The sequence below is a fragment of the Cyrtonyx montezumae genome, unplaced genomic scaffold (assembly GCF_038088225.1).
Source record: "Cyrtonyx montezumae isolate F1298 unplaced genomic scaffold, pur_monq_1.0 scaffold_3, whole genome shotgun sequence".
Lineage (NCBI taxonomy): Eukaryota > Metazoa > Chordata > Aves > Galliformes > Odontophoridae > Cyrtonyx > Cyrtonyx montezumae.
In genome coordinates, this window is record NW_027072034.1 from 58177712 (window position 1) to 58195156 (window position 17445).

Here is a 17445-nt window from a genome sequence, read left to right on the forward strand (position 1 = left end):
AATCAATTCTTTTTGTACTATTATCTATGAAAGTTCAGAATTTCTCTTACCACATAGAGCATGACACACACTAAAAAAGTACCTGCTGTAGCCTGGAAATATAGTTTGCAGATGAGCAATAATATTTTCAAATGTGTTGTTTGATGAGGGCCTCATCTGTGTCACTGAGTCATCTCGGTGGGTTTGGTTTGGCTGGGTATTCTGAGTACTGCTTCCTGAAGCCTTCAGCATAGAAATCAGCGAAACTTTATCAGCATATGATCCTCTCTGAGCTTTGGAGTTCATTTTCACTGATCCATCGCTTGCAGAACAAACCTTAGAATTTGCATATGTCGGCTTAACTCCGGCGTGGGTATTAAATGAAGCAGTTGTTGGACTTTGATCTTCAGAACTCGAAACTACAGGAAGTAAATTAAGGTGCGCAGATGCAGAGGAGTACGTGACATGGGCTGCATCACCCACAGCAGCTCCACTTTGCTCTCTCTACAGAATAAACAGATTCCACAAGAAAAACAGTAATTGAAATAAACTGAGCAGAACTCTTGAGCATTTGCAGCATGAACTGTGCTACACTTTGGTCACAACGAGGAACTGGAAGGTCATATATGAACTTTTCTGCCTAGGTGAAAATACCGAGGTCTGCTTTGTTTTGTACTGCACACAGACAACTGGCTCGAAGCAGGATTAAAAAGGGCAGCACTTATGCATTCAAGGTGTTACTTCTACGTATCCCGGGCTCACTAAAAAGTGAATGCTGCAGGACAGCTGTTTTTTTTGAAGAAGCATAGTTTGATGGTGGGAGAAATCACTGCTTAACGCAAGTGCCATCAATTTGAAAACACATTTACTGCTTTTAATTGGTGATATGAGCGATACATAACCCACTGCAATATTTAGTCACTTATTTACTTTAAAAACAAACACATCAGCTATAGGCTGATGAGAATCCTGGGAGTTGACACGATCCAGAAAGGCTTCTCTTTGCACTAACAACTCTCTTAAATGGAAAGAACTAGTGAGAACTATCGGTGGTAGGTGGATGGTTGGACTGGATGACCTTGTAGGCCTTTTTCAGCCTTGGTGATCCTGTGTTTACTGACATTGTTTCAGAACTTGACTGCTCCAAGAAGGCTGCCATCTAGCGCGTACAAGACCTGGTCAGATGGGGTCCTGGGCAACCTGCCCTAGTGCCTGATGTAGAGCTTGGCCACCCAGCCCACAGCAGCAAGGGGTTGGAACTAGATAATCTTTGAGGTCCCTTCCAACCTCAGCCATTCTGTAATTCCTCAGAGTGAGAAGAAACAAATCAAAGTACATTTTGGAACAAAGCAAGTCTGAAAAAAGCCCAACTGAGTATTTGCTTGAGAATGTGCTGGTTTTTTGTTTTTTTTTTCAATCTGCATATAACCAGCTTTGCCAGCAGAGATATGCAGAGGTGACCTGACTGAAATCACTAACTAGCAGTGCAGGCTAAATTGGACTTTCACAAATGTTCAGATTCTTTAGGACATAGCTTTAAATTCTTACACCACTTCATTAAAAAATGGTAAGAATTACAGACGGAATTAAACAGTCATCAAGTCTTTTTCATTTCAATTCAGTATTTGCCTGTTAAGGTCTTCCTGACACTGAAAGAACTAAAGCTACGTTTTCTAGAAGTTACTCCTCCATTATTACAGTGATAGAAGGTACCAAATGCATAACAAGAGGAACAAAAATCACTCTACTTCCCAACCTCTAAAATGACGGTAACCTAAAGAGGGTAACTGAGAATATCTACGTATTGTTAAGAGTTCTGTGCCAATAAGGAGAAGAAGAGATCTAAAATAGTGGGGAACAAAAGGTATGCCAAAGGACATAAGGGAGCATGAGTCTAGAAAAACTGTAGTAACAATCATAACACGCTACAGTTTTGGAACAGAGGCTTGGGTCTAAATTATACCAAAAACAAAGGAAAGAAAAAAACATGACTTAAGCAGAGAATATACGTTTTAAAGAAAGTTTCCTCTGTGGCATCTGTGATGTGCTTAAAGGTTTCATCTCTGCATGTGCCACGAGTGCCATTTTACTTAGCAGGTCACATAACGCTCCTGGTTCTGAAGGGCAACTGAACCCTTGCTGCTTTTCTCCAAACTGTCCCAAGGTACACTAAGTTGTGAGTGCTATCTGTCTTCATGAGTGGGCATCAGCTCCGTGCCCTGGTTTCAATTTTACGACAGCAAACAGCAGCATTCAGACTGCTGGCATCACTGCTGCAGCTACCTTGACTATTTCAGCATGGTCATGAGTCTCCCCAAACCACGCTGATGAACACTGACTTTGTCCTGGCACCAGGAACAATCACGCATTGTTTAGAAGTAACTGACATGATCTGAGCAAAGCACTTGTGGAACTGCTGACCTATAAGAAAGTGTTTTTGACAGCATTTATCTGGGATGTAGTCACTGCAGATTAATTCCCATAAATGGTTATACTGCTTCTAATTCATAACAGATACAATGGGGAGTTAATTTTGGTACCCACAATTAGTTACACGTGTTGGTGTCACGGAGCCTCATCCCTGTAGATTTTGGTGCTAAAGAAAGTCACGACATAAAAATAAATAAAAAACAGTCCTAATTCAGATAGAATGGGAAGCACTTTAAAGTTAACTTTGAGCAGCTCACACCTCTAAGAAAGGCTCAAGAATTTCCTTGTCACTGGATGCCTTGCTGCTCATCTCCCATCACCTTTCCCTTCTGGTCACTGCCTGGGTACATGGAGAGCCACACTGCTTTGAATTCAAGGCTACGTATTCAAGTTCTCCACGTACATGTTCTGCAATGGACAGCCACACTGCTGCAAACTTGCAGAGCTCCTGAACACTGCTATCAAACATAAGATACGTACTAAGACACTGAGAAGAGACGAAAGATCCACAGCTTCTATTCTGGTGACGCAGTTACGAACACCATTTTTCACCTTCTCAATTTTTTCTTCATACCCAACCTGTGGAAGGAAAACAAATTCTTCTCCAAATCAGCATTCAATACATCTGTTAGTTCAAACTGGAGAAGGTAGCAGGCCTTTCACGTGGCTACAATAAGGCTGCCGTCTGCTACAGTAACATTAGTCTCTATGGAAGTACTTGCGTTAATACCTGAAAACGTTTGTGAAGCATCTAGCTTTTAAAACTTAACCCAGATGTTGCATACATCTTCCTTCTTAAAAGATAAAAGAACCGAAGGACTTGTCAACCTGGGAATCAATCATGAACAACACGTTCAAAGGAAAGGATTTTGCCTTTCTAAAACTGCACATATTCACTGCAGCTCAAGAACATTTAATCACCAGGCCTTGTAATCCAGACTTCCTTTCGTCATTAAAAGAAACACGGATCGGTATCTACAGAAGACAATGGAGTTTTAACAAAGGAATGACAAATTATTTAAGTTATTTATCCTGTTTTACTTTCCAAAATTCAACTTACTCCTTGTTAAGAGAAAATAAGACTTACCTCTACTTTCTCCATTTGTTTCTTTTTATTTGAAATAAATACTTCCCAATAATTAATCTGTGACTTTACCTCAGGAAGTGCTGAAGCTGAGCTGTTGAAATAACGAAGATTTTCAGTTAAACTCCAACGTTTCCATTAATTTGTCTGCTTTGGAGAAAAGAAGGCACTGCTCTCAGCAGCTTTCTGAGAACAGGAAGCAGAGAGGGAAGTGCTAGGCTATCACGGCTCTCTGGTTGGTTGGGCAGTTGGACTCAATGACCTTTGCAGGCACCCTCCAACCAAACTATTCAATTATTTTTAAGACCATCCCCTAACAGCTTAGTCACAGATAAAGATTTACAGCTACTTTAAGCTAAAATCGTTTAGATTACTTGTACCTAGACAACCTAAACAGGGAGATGGAACACGACAACTGTTGTTAAAATATTAATTCCTTGACTCCTGCCAAATGCCCAACTGTTTTGTTTCACCACTTTTTGTTTACGTTGCAGCCCTCTTCCAGTGCTACTGGAGAGCAGTAACTGGAAGGTTCCCAGTAGCTTCATCTTCCCAGGCTAAGAAAGAATTAGAAGTTTGCTGTTTGCACGTTGGTAATCTGAGCCCAAAATAGAAATCCAGTTTCAGAAACGTTGCATCTAATGACTGTGCACATTTCAGGCTAGCATTGCTTTGAGAGCAAAACTGACTCGACTAGTTAAAACAATCATGATTAAACATCCAGTAATTGCTTTTCTTTAACAACTAACTAGTAGTACTGAACTCGCTGGCATAAACTCTCCATACCTGCTCAGTGACTTGAGACTTGCTTCCGCTTTGGCAATTATGAAATTTAGTTTGTATATTTCCATTTCTTTCCAGTTTTTGAGTACTGATATCTGTAACAAGATAACGGCTTCAAAAAAGTGCAACAATAGCATTGCTAACACAATGAATAAAGCCTCAGTCCTCTTAACAGTTTGTTAGATGGGGAACATACACTCAGGACAGAACTTCAAGTAGAATTAAGGGCATTGGCAGGCCTTTGAGAGATTAAATAGGTTTATATTCACTTCAACTGATTGTAGAATGTGTGTATAAATATATTTGAAACTTAAAAATGTATGTGTGTGTATATATATACATTTTAAGTGATTAAGACATCTTTTCAAGGCTGCATGGTTGAAGACCAACGTGGACCAACTATCTAATCTTTTTATAAAATCTCACTGCAGGTATAACAGCCTTCAAACCTCTTCTAAGAAAAAAGAATCGTACATCGTAAGATGTATTTAAAGTCTTTCCCATACTAAATATTGATGTTTACTAATAAACTCCTTCTTTCAGTGAAACAACCAAGTCGCATTCTGACAGCCGGATTATGAAGTAGCCACACATGCCCTAAGTATCACTGTTTTGAGAATGAAATCACATCTTCCTATGGTTAATACTTCCCAATGAAATGTATTCATAACAGGGTTAAGTGAGAAACGGAATTATTTGCTAAATTTAGTTTAAGGCAATACCAGAAGCCCCAAATTCTGTCCAGCTGTAATACTGGACAATAATAGCACACTGATGATCTGCGAAGTTCTGCAGGATAATGTAATGAACAGCAGTTGTCAATATTTGATTAAAACTTTTAATATATTCCTATAAAATATACTGTGTGCTATATAAAGGGAAATTGTTAAATAAGACTTCACCAGTCATCTTCCCCATCTATCAGTGCAAGTGATCCGGACTGTAACAGAAGTGTTTCAGGGCTTTTCATTTGTACCTCTGCTTTAACAGCTCTTTTCTCGTGTTCCCTGCAGTCATCTTGACTCTTTTTAATAAGTTCTTCCAATTTTACTTTCTCATTAGCGAATTTATTACTGCAAAACAAAAAAGGTAAATAGAAGAAAACTAGCTGAGAATAAGAGACTTAAGCTAAAGTGTTTATTTTTTTCTGATCTTTCACCTAGAGTGAAACAGACAACTCCAATAATGGCAAGTCAATAGAAAAATACAAACATTGCTGAGAGGTGTAAGAATTTTACCTGGTCTCAAGATACGTATTCAAACACGTGTTATACTGCTTCTCCTTCTCATCAATGGTCTTGGAATACCTAGAGTAATCAAACATTCATTAAGCTTCTTTTGAAAAACATTCCCTAGCAAATGTATATACGTCTAAAACCACAGTGTCAACCATGCAGCAGTGGCAATCTGTACATCCTATATATTAAAACACTTAGTGCACTTAAAATCATTCCTAATTAAGAAGCAAGTTACCAAAGTAAGTGCTAGCTGATAATTGTTTAAGAAAGATTTGGCCCAAGCTATTCATATTAAAGATAATACAATAGCATTTTATGACAGAAGTCTTCTCAAGCTGATGGAGAACATTAAAAATACAGAAGGAATCAACGAACTTGCTAATTAAGTCAGTTTCATCAGTTATCTGGCAGCTGTTGTAAACGTCTATCTGTATTTGCAAGGAAAAAACAAACAAACAAAAACAATAAAACTAAAGCACACGCTGTTACCATGAAAAAGCTTCCAGCTGGCTATGTGGCCAATGATAAAGTTACTTAAAGACTTCTGCAGTGCTTAAAAGGTTTTGGGAAAAGCTACATCAAATCAACCAGAAAATATTTCTCAGTGACGTGATCTCCGAGATGCCTGGACTGTGGTGGAAGGCTGAATGAAGCTGGTTCATGTTCCTTCAGAGCCCGAACTACCTGCCAGGGGAACACCTGGGTTTGCAGCACACAGGACTGTGGTGGGATATTACATACCCAAGTTCCATGGAAGGCTCTACAGACTTCTGTTATAGGGTGAAGAATGGGTAAAAAAAATGGAATGGATACATACAGCTCTGTGGCTCCTGGAGTTTTACTTCAAACTGAGAAATAAGACTAGAAAGAAAGGAAGTGTGCAGCCCAAAATTAACTTCAGATATGCCATGTGGCAGAACAGATAAAAAGAGTGAAGGAAAGTTGCAGATCAGAGTTTAGTTGGGTTGACTGAGGGGGATCAAGATATGAAAATTGAAATGAAATGAAAATTTAAGGCCAACCATACAGCATAAGTAGAATACAGTGAGGAAACAATGTTAAGTCATGAAGGAGAAAAGTAAAGCAGTGCAGATCTTAAAGGATTCTGGAAAACTGGAAGTTTCTAAGGAGCGAGGAAGTTGTATTTGTTACTTAAGTAACTATATGTAGATCCTACTGACAGCAGCTCTAATCCAAAAGCTGCATTGAACTTATTTTGAGAATTATATTATCAGAGCAAGAAGTTTGGATTTTTCATTCTGCACACATCAAAGAATCAGTGGATGTGAAATGTATCACAGTCTGTTAGAAACAGCGTGCTCACTGCTGCTTCTGAGAAAAAAATATCAAGCAAAAGGACAATAGTGTTCAAAACTGGTACCTGTCATTGGTATCCATATGCTTTTTGGCTGTGCTCCTCATTGCTTTTAACTTCTCTTGATTCTCTTTTTTCTCCTGTTGCCATTTTTTAACTTTTATTTCTAAAGTTTGATGAAGCCACTCCAGTTCTTTCTTAAATAGCTAAAAGCAGAAAATAAGAAAACATTTATGCAAATAGTATTCTACTAAATTGCAAGTTAGAGCAGATTGCTGACACACAAGCAAAATAAATGCCACTGAAATTTATGGTAACAGCTTCACTTAGTTTACTTTTAGTTCAGGTGTTTAGCACAAGATTGTCTCTCTCTATTCTGCCCTCATGAGGTCCCATTTGAAGTACTGCATCCAGGCCTGAGGGCCTCAGCACACAAAGGAGTGGAGCTGTTGGAGGGTACAGAGAAGAGCACAAAGACGCTCAGAGGGCTGCAGCACCTCTTCTATGAAGGAAGGTTGAGGCAGCTGGGCTTGTGCAGCCTGGAGAAGAGAGGGCTCTGGGGAATTCCTACAACCTTCTTACCATGGTCACAGGAAAAGGAAAATGGCTTTAAAATAAGAGAGTGGAAATTTATATCCAATATTAGGAAGAAATTCATTCCCCATTGGGCAGTGATGCGCTGGCACAGCTGCCCAGAGAAGCCCCATCCCTGGAGGCACTCAAGGCCAGGCTGGATGGGGCCCTGGGCAGCCTGAGCTGCTGGGGGGCAGCCCTGCACACGGCACGGGTTGGGGCTGGAATCAGATTATCTTTAAGGTCCCTTTCAACCCAAACCATTCTGTGATTCTATGAAAGTTAAAGCTAGAATTGAAGAGATCCCAAGATGCAGTAATGGCATTTGCTTTAAAAAAATACACAAATGAAAGGAACACACCTTAAAGGAATACTGTAGGATAGATCCCCTCTTTACTAAAGAATAATGTGGGGAGACGGAGAGAATGGCTTTGGTCTCACCTGATTTATTTAAGTGAAAAACTCCCTTTAAATGCAGACAAATGAATAGTTTATAGTACATTCAGCTTTAACCATAAAATCTAAGCAGACGAAGTACTAACAAGCTGATGGCAATGTTTGGGGACTACTCTTGCTCCCAGACATTTTCAAAGAACTAAGTCTGCTAAACTTCCCAACAAATCAATCACTGACCACCGGAATCCCTTCTCCTCAAGAAGAGGGGAAGTGTCAGTAGTGCCGTGCTTTTTTTTCTTCTCCGGTTCAATAAAAACCAGTACCTATCCACTAGTTGGGAGCAACCAATTTTCTGTGTTCACTTAAGTGTGTTCTTCAGACAACACACAAAGATTTTCAGATTTGCTGAGTAAAGACTTCATAGCAATGAGGACCATCATTCAAGTTTCAAGAAAGTGTTGACCCATCACAACCAATACTGTGAGCCACTGCAGTTTATCTTTGCTAACCCCGCTGTTGCACAGGTAAAAATGTTACCCCACTCTCTTGAACAGTTTTCTTTATCAGCTCTTCCAAAACACCAATTTCCTCTGAGTTCCGGTTTCGTAATTGTTCATATTTTTCCTGTGCTTCTTTAAGTTGCTCTTTTAATACTCGATGTTCTTTTTCCATACGGAGAATATCACCCTGAAAATAAATCAGTCACAGGAAGTAATTCAGAGTCTACTACACACAGAGCAGCAAACACTCATGACAGCTGAGATTCAAAACTGTGAGGATTTTTTGGTGTGTTTTTGCTGTTGTTTTGTTTTGTAGCCTCGTGGTGGTTTTGCTTTTGTTTCCTCAGGACACAGTAGTCTGTATAACAGAAACGAATATCTATGTTTGAAAAGAATGGAATATGAAGGGTCTGAAGATTGTCTTTTCTCATCCACTTGAGAGACACGTAAGGTAAAAATTACTCTCAGCCTGAGATGTCTATATCCTCCCATGGAATACTTAAACCAAACTTTGAGATTTTTGGAGAGGAAGTGCTCAGTTTCCCTAGAACGCAGACCAACACCTGAATGGCTACAGTACAAAGCTCCAAAGCCTCCTTATGGTGAGCCTAGGTGAAGTTTGCAAGGACATTACAGATTGCAGCCCGACATGAAGGGTGGGAAAACAAACAAACAGAAGACAATAACCCCAAATCAAATGTATCTTTCAGAACATCTCATTTTCAGAGATCCTTTATCTTCATACTGCTGCGTGTCTGGGCACTCCTTTAAACTTTTTCAGAAGAAATATATAGAAATAAATATGCAGTTAACTTACTTGTTGCTTTTCAAATGGATGAAAAGGCAAAGTATTAGTTTCCCTATCAGTTACTTCATTATTCACCTAGAACACAAAGAATTGTTGACTGATTAGAAGTATCTGTTTACACGTGCAACGACTATAGGCTGTTTGGAGCTTTTACAGCCTACCTACAATTCTATGAACCCAACTATGTAACTCAGGAGGTTTACATACAACATAACAGGAAACTATGCATATATTCCCAAAAATGGACTTGAAGCTACGATAAAAACACTTTCTTTCTCCTAATCTTTTCCAGTTTTAACTGACTACAACACATTGTCCTGGGGACAATTTCTATAGTCTTTGAACACTGCTGTGCTCAGAAAAAGATAACTATCTCACAGCTATAACAAGTTATTCTTCCCTTAGTAGTGAGAAACAAATTAAGAAGAGGAACTTCTCTACAATCATTCTTCTAGCACACTGGATAATCTATCTTAACTCGAAGCGTTTTCTGTAACAAAAAAGGTACTAGAGAACACTAAATACTATTAATGAATACCCCTTGCATTGGGCAGCTCGAAGTATTACTGCCCTTGAAACTCAATATAACACATGACCCTTTAGGAAGTCATGAAGAAATCATTCCAAAAGGAGCTGCACCTTCCACAGCTGCAGAAAGATAACACAAGATGTCAATACCATCTTTTGTCACTTAAAAGCTTTTAAATAAGCATTCCACTTTCATCTCTTACCTGAACTGCTATCATCCTTGTATGCGGATTGCTTTTCAGTGCAGGTTTACCTCTGCTTTCTTTTTTCTTCTTAATTGCCTGTATATCACCTTCAGCCTCATTTGTACTATTTGCAACAGCAAAATTGTCCTCATAAGATATGTTATCCAAGTTCTCCATCAGGCACTGAGGAACTCTGCATATTTCTGTTTCAGTTGGTATAAAGCTGCTGCTCACATACTTTCTGTCTGAAATTGCTAATTCATCATTACCCTGATGAGCGACACGATCGGCATGAATATACCCAGGTTGCTTGGCAGTGTTTGAAAGGAGAGGCACTGGAGAAGTTCTTTCACACTGATAACCCCATGAAGTCTGAGGCAAAAATCTGCTTTGATTCTGAAAACCTTGATAAAATAAATCTTGTGAAAAGTTAGGCGTATTTTTGACAGGATCAATATCGTGACTAAGCACTGACTGCCATGAAGTAGGCAAACAATAGGGCAAACACTGTTGAGTGTCACAGCTTTCTAATGGTATGTCAGTAGACATTGATATATGGGGCTGTTTAGGACAAGAGCGTGGTCTGAATTCCTCAGCAGCTGGATTTAACTTTATCTTGTTCTGGAAAGAATTTTCTCGTACATCACAGACAATATAATTTCCTTCTTCGTTATCTTCAATCTCATCTCCGTTTGTCCTTTCTTCATGCCTTAAGCTAATACAATTATCCACCATGATGAAACGACGGGATTTCAGAAGGAAAGGTTTCAAACCACCTTCATCTTCTACAACCTTTTGAGCTTCTTCAGGGAAATGTTCATATTCCCCAACTAGCAACTTATTATTTATTTCCATTGGACCATGCTCTTCCAATATTTGAGAGAAATAGCTTAAAAAAAAAAAAAAAAAGGTTGTAATTATTCATTGATGCTTTCTCACACAATTCTCAAGTTCTATTCCACATGTATTTACTTTTTTTTTACATTTATTTAATGCTTTAAAAAAAGCAGTAAGTCTTCAGCACTACTGAACTTCTTTCTGGGAATACTGTAACATTAATTCTCTAACACAAAGGTCCAGAATTTACATGCATTTAAGCTAAAGCAGTAAAACCTTTAAACTGCTAACTACAGAAACGTATACGTACTCATATAAACTTTCACAGGTTAGATTTGAATTATCATCCAGTCCTTGATAGCTGTTACTGTTTGAAAGGTCATATACAGCTTCAAATTCCTCTAGTTGCCTCTGAAGATATTCTGGGATTATACATGGTTCATAATATGCAAAATCTCTACAGTATTGAAAAAAAAAAAAGAATAAAAAAAGACTCAATGCCTCTGAAAATAATTACATTCTTCACATACACTGAGGAGATTACTACCATACAACAGCTACACAGATGCTAAGAAATACCCCAATAGCAACTTCTTCTAGAGAGCAGAACATGCACTATTCCCAAAACAGTGAGCTGCTAAACTTCCTAAACTGAGAGTAAGTGGTAACTAACAGTAACCAGCAGAAATAAAGCTTAGCTGCTTCCTAGCAGCTCTTCATCTGACAAATTCATCAACTGATTTCTTTCTACAGTAAAGTGGAACCGGAAGAAAATCAGTTACATGACAGAAGAGCTTCTGGCCTAGAAGCCTTACTAGGACCCAACCTGCTCACGATTTGATGACCTCTTAGATCACTAACATCTCGGGCAAGAAAAGTAAAGGTGCACGATGATACTTACAATGTATTTTCTTCTATAAATGATGTATTTTCTTCTTGTGGTGCTGTACTAACTCCGCTGGATAATACTAAAACAGACTGATTAAAAACAAATTATTATTTTTCATCTTGGAAAATGATCCGAGGTAAAGAGAATGAGTAACTTATGCAGAACCTTGTTCTGTCATTTGGTTGTGTTCAGATGGAGACTATGAATGGCAGAACCCTCAAGTACAATTATCTGCACTGAGAAATGGACTTTAAATCATTTAATTACTAATTTCTAATTATTAGCTTCTTCTTCAGGACTTACACTGGAACAAAAAAATCCCATAATATTCCAACAGCCCAATCTGTCTTTTTTTGATCTTTATTTACAGATTTTAAAACCCCAGATGCGCTTGATTTTTGGCTGAGTTCTGGTTAAGACACACAGCTTCCTTTGACAGCAGAGCTTTGCCTACCCCAGCAAACCTACTGAATTTTTCAGGATCTCTTCCTAGAAAAAAAAAAGCAAGTCATGAAATTTGGACAAAAGTACAAAATGTTGGGGGCACAGAGGAAATCAAGATGACTGCATTCAATAAAGCAAGATTCTAGAAAAGCAGGACAAAAGATGGTATGTTTCAGTTTCAGTACTGTTTCTAGCAATATCTATAAAGCACTGAATAAAGTTTTATCTTAGCACTGAGCACCTGCAACTTCAGTCAGCAAGATGTCCATAAAAACAATGAGAAAGGCAGTTAGACAACACTTCATATTCATTTCCTGAGGACCAGTATGTAGTTCTTTGTCCCATTTGCCATTTATCATCAGAAAACAAAATGCAGCTTAAATATCAATTACCTACTGCAGTCTGGGGTTTGTATTCACATATTATCTTTTTTTTTTCTCCTCTGGGAAATGAAGATCAAAAGTGTGAGGACAGTGGACAGACTGAAGTTATGAGAACACTTGGGTATTAGAACCCAAGATATTCATAAACAACTTATTTTTCAAGTGCAGAATCAGCTTTTATACTGACAAATTCAAACCATAACACAACAACTAGAATTGTATTAACTGAGTCTTAACATCATTCCACTTGAGGAAAAAGCACTTCAAGGAGGAGCTTCCTCAAGGCATTTATGGAAACCACCTCTATGTATCTGATCTCCAGTAACTTTGAAAAGAAAACTGTTCACAGCAAGGAGCTAAAGAATTACTGACCCGTGAGTCTTTACAGTTCTTTTTTCTGCTTTTGTTTTTAACTTTGATACCATTAGTCTGAAACAGGAAAAAGAGACAAAATCATTATTTAAAATAATAATCACAAAACGATGACGCATTTCCAAGTTCATTCTGTAAATGTAAAAGCCTCATATTAAAGTTCTGATTCCAGTTGGACCAGGAAGACTTCCAAGGCTACGTATGCATGCCATCTTGTCCCTCCATACTGCACTCTCAGCTGAACATCACAAAAAGGAGCAGAGCTTTGCAAAACCTTCTCGTTTTGTTCATCACTTTGCTCCTTGAACATAGAACAGAACATAGAATATTCTACTGTCTTACTCTTTTGGATGCTTACTCTCTACTTACATCTGGAATTGCCTGTTTAGGCAGCTGTGATAACCTCTGCGACACAGATTTTTTGTAGGGAACAAAAAGCAAAAACTGTCAGAAGTTTTAGTCACTTCAAATTCCTATTAGGATAAGCAACAATGGAAGAATTAAAATGCCTCTTCACTTTTTAATAGGACTTCATTATACACAAACATAGCTCTACTAACTATAATTTAATTACAGTACTAGAAATCATCGTTTTATTTTAGGATATAAATAGGGATATGGAACAGAATTTATTGTAGCACGTAATTAACTGAAATCACATATTTCTGTCAGTTAGGATTGTAATTAATATACTATCCAAAAAGCGATCCAGAACAAGATACAGCTGAAGAGCTATAGGTTTAATCCAAAAACCATCAGTAGAAGTTGTTCACTACAAGTGCTAATTTACTGCACTTACCAGTGGAGTGAGCTTCTAATTCCAACCTTACATCATAATGACACCTGGGAATAAAGCTGGGTTCCACCACCCTCCCATGTGTCGCTCTGGATGTTGAAATACACAGCACAGCCAACACCTGAAATTCTTCAGACTAACTAAGCCCTCTCAAGGAAGAACCACGATTCATATCAGTTACGGTAAGTATGCAGACAGGCAAGTTAGTTAAGAGTCTGCCTGTCAACTGGGCACACCTTTTTCCTCCCAATTCCTCAGTGGTAATTTTAGAGACATCAACTTCACACCAACCTGCTGTGAACACCACTCCCATACACCATACCCCACCCTACCCACTGCAATGTAACAGTACTGTAGTCTCACTTGCTTTCACTGTAACTCCCTCATCTTCATCCTTGAATTGTGCATACTCCAAAAGCTATCTTGTTGACATAATTGAAGAGAAAATCCTACACAAACACTGACAGAAGAAAAAGAGTACACAGCGTATTTCTGAAAGGCAGAGGCTCTTTAAAAGGGCCTCAGAGTCTCTCATCAGCTCTGAAGGATGATGTTAAAAAGTAAACAAGTCAAGAAATGCACACGTCTCATTCATTTCTGCACATTTTTCTCAACACCGAATACATACTTATTTCTGAGCTTATATCAAAATGGACACTTGGGTTAACATACCAATAGATCTTCATTCCTGTGTTTCTTCAATATGATGGTAAGGTCATCTACAAAAGGACAATCAATCACACTCATTAACTAGATTACTATTTCATGTAATTTATGACTGTGCTCTTGGTGATTGCAGTAATAATCCATCCAACACCACTGACTTGTTACACAATCTTTATGCTTAAAATTAAATACTTATTCCATGTGGAACATATGCATAAAGGTAAACTAATGTGCCAGCATCCTATACCAACAGCAGTACGTAGTGGCAACATAATGTCTTGTCTTTTTAGACTACATTGTATTCTAAGCACTGAACACACAAGGTGTAAAAAGCAGACAAGATTCAACGCTTGTACAAAGGTCTCTGCTCTTACACTTACCCGTTTTATCAAAGAATTCATCTAAAGCTTGATGAAGAGATGGAAAATTTTCTCTGTTGTCTTCTAATAGCCATATAAAACAACGAACTTTTTCTAGAGGTGGTTTTAAAAAATAATCAAGAATCTCTTTGTCTTCAGAACTACTTGACACACAGTCGAATTTACTACCATACTTCTCGTTCCAGAGTGCAGTTAAAATAGAAACGTCGAGCTGTTTTAAAAATTGTCCATATTGAAGGATGAAGTTCTCTGTAGCTGTCAACCCTAAAAGAGCAGAAAAAAGCCATCGTTTCATTCCAGCCTCAGAGTTTCCCTCCTTTTGTTTTAAGTGTGATATTCCTCTTAAAAGAGGAACAGTTAGTTCCAAAAGTTAAATATATGGCAAATGAAACAGATTGTGTAAAATCTTTTTCATCTTGAAAATGCAGGCCAACATGACAAATAACAGAATCACAGAACTGTAGGGGTTGGAAGGGACCTCCAGAGATCATGGAGTCCAACCCCTGCCCAAGCAGCTCCCTAGCCCAGGTTGCACAGGTAGGCGTCCAGGCGGGTCTGGAACGTCTCCAGAGAAGGAGACTCCACCACCTCTCTGTGCAGCTGTGCCACTGCTCCGTCACTGAGCTGTGAAGGAGTTCCCACACACATCTGTGTAGAAAAATGAATTTTATATAAATTCTACTCTCAGTTGGCAGCCAGTATAATAAATCTGTACAAATTATTTCAAGGACATGGGCACACTACAGTAAGAGTACAGAATCCTAGTTGAAGTTTTTGACATCTTAAGTCCCTTCCGTGAGCAAACAGAAACTCTTATCTTCATCCAAGTATAAATTCAATAGGAAACTAACACAGCAAGGCAACAATACCAAGGAATACTAAAACAGATTTCTTTCAAGTTAAACAATCAGAGAAATTCAAGTGACAAAAGTCCACAAAAAAACCACCACTATACACGCTCCAGAAACAGATTATATATGCAAGTATTCTCATTTAAGCCCATTCAGGAATTTTAAGTTATAAAAATAAATAAATACATAAATATTGCTTTTTTCTCCCAAAACCCCACGTAAGTTAAAATGCTTTATTTTTTCTGAATAGTTTTGTCTCTGCAGATAATAAGAGATGTTGCTGCTCTTACCAATGGTCACATCTTCTTCTCAAGAAATCATGCTAATGATCAAGTAAATAAAAAAGAAAAAACCTTTACTTCACTCTTCTAACTTAAAAAAGCAAACTGGGAAGCTGGGAGGTTATTTTTTCATCTGTAGATTGATCAGTAACAGCCAGGTAAATTCTTGTGCAACTACATAAGCATACAACTTACCCAAATCATTCAGGTGTTTCATCCACTTCTGTATCTTGGGATCCACTCCTTCCAGCTCACTCAGTACATGGATAAAACCCCTTGTTTTCACTCTGCTTTCTTCCTGAACCAAGTAACAGATGAGCTGCTCCACCACAGCATGTGACATGCTGCTGGCTTTGCTATACGATGCGTAATCCTCATCACTGATGACAAACCAGGAAAGTAATTCCTTTACCAGTTTGGAGGCATCACGAACAGCTGTTTTTATCTGCTCTGCATTTTGAATGATACGCTGCAGGACTTGATCACCAGCATAACCTGCATAACCTACGATGGGATTGAAAAACAAACAAACAACGATTTTTAACCTGCCAGTAACAGGAACTTCAAGCAATTGCCTGCACAGATGTACCTGCACAGGCTGCACGCCAGCCCTGGCACAGGGATAGAACTCCCCTGAGCATCAGTTCCCAGAGCAAAGGCACATTTCTGAACATCCAAGCCCACAGCCTTTGTCCTGACTCTGCCTCTTGATCACTGTTGAACAACAGTGAAAAGACTATGTGCTCATACCTTCAAGGCCACACATCTACAGGATGTCACTTAACTGACAGCACATACCTTCAAAAGATGCAGACCTGAAAGGATTTTGAAAAACAGCCTTTAAAAAGCAAGGCACTACATATTACATCTACAGTAACTGCTCATTCTAACAAGGATACAATTCCAAGCGTACTAAGCACACTTCCTTATATCCAATCTAAATTTATCCACTTTCATAGAATCACAGAAGTGTTTGAGTTGGAAGGGATCCTTAAAAGCCACCTGGTCCAACCCCCTGCAGTGAGCAGGGACACCCACAGCTGCATCAGGTGCTCAGAGCCCCATCCAGCCTGACCTTGAGTGTCCCCAGGGATGGGGCATCCACCGCCTCTCTGGGCAGTCTGTTCCACTGCCTTACCACTCATGTTGTAAAATTCTTCTTCCTCTGGTATCCAGTCTAAATCTCCATTCTTATAATTCAAAGTAATTTCCCCTTGTCCTGTCACAGCAGATCCTGCTAAAAAGCCTGACCATTCCTTTCTTACAGCCCTCCTTCAGATAATGAAAAGCCACACTTGAGTCTCCCCAGAGTCTTCTCCTCTCCAAGCTGAACAGCCCCAGCTCTCAGCCTGTCCTTGTAGGAGAGGTGTTCCATCCCTGGGATCATTTCTGATGCCCTCCTCTGGATGTGCTCCAGCAGGTCCATGTCTCTCCTGTACAGAGGACTCCACATCTGGACGCAGTAGTCCAGGTGAGGCCTCAGCAGTGCAGAGTAGAGGGGCAGGATCACATCGCTTGACCTGCTGGCCACACTTTTTTGGATGCAGCCCAGACTACAGCTGGCTTTATGCACTGTGAGGACACACTGCTGGCTCATGTCCTGCTTGCCATCCACTGCTACCCTCAAGTCCTTCTTGTCAGAGCCATGCTCTATCCTTACAGCCTGTACTGATAAGTGGCTGTAAGCCTGTAAATCCCAGCCTGTGGTGATAAGTGGGGGGTTGCTA

The 17445-nt window shown here is 39.1% G+C and overlaps 1 protein-coding gene across 3 annotated transcripts in view; it reads right to left on the reverse strand.

Annotated features, from left to right (window-relative positions):
- Positions 1-17445, reverse strand: part of TTC3 (tetratricopeptide repeat domain 3) — a 62155-nt gene that overhangs the window by 2820 nt on the left and 41890 nt on the right. For 2 of the 3 annotated variants that reach the window (XM_065741737.1, XM_065741736.1), the window contains exons 27-42: positions 15914-16222; positions 14587-14850; positions 14213-14259; positions 12745-12801; positions 11558-11634; positions 10967-11113; positions 9838-10708; positions 9116-9181; positions 8336-8485; positions 6896-7035; positions 5515-5583; positions 5253-5349; positions 4280-4371; positions 3497-3587; positions 2890-2988; positions 83-483 (exon numbers count right to left, since the gene is read on the reverse strand). In XM_065741737.1, the coding sequence (XP_065597809.1) occupies positions 83-483; positions 2890-2988; positions 3497-3587; positions 4280-4371; positions 5253-5349; positions 5515-5583; positions 6896-7035; positions 8336-8485; positions 9116-9181; positions 9838-10708; positions 10967-11113; positions 11558-11634; positions 12745-12801; positions 14213-14259; positions 14587-14850; positions 15914-16222 (2977 nt within the window). Of the gene's footprint in view, positions 1-82; positions 484-2889; positions 2989-3496; positions 3588-4279; positions 4372-5252; positions 5350-5514; positions 5584-6895; positions 7036-8335; positions 8486-9115; positions 9182-9837; positions 10709-10966; positions 11114-11557; positions 11635-12744; positions 12802-14212; positions 14260-14586; positions 14851-15913; positions 16223-17445 lie in introns of those variants that run through there. The other variant, XM_065741738.1, reaches the window with a different exon arrangement.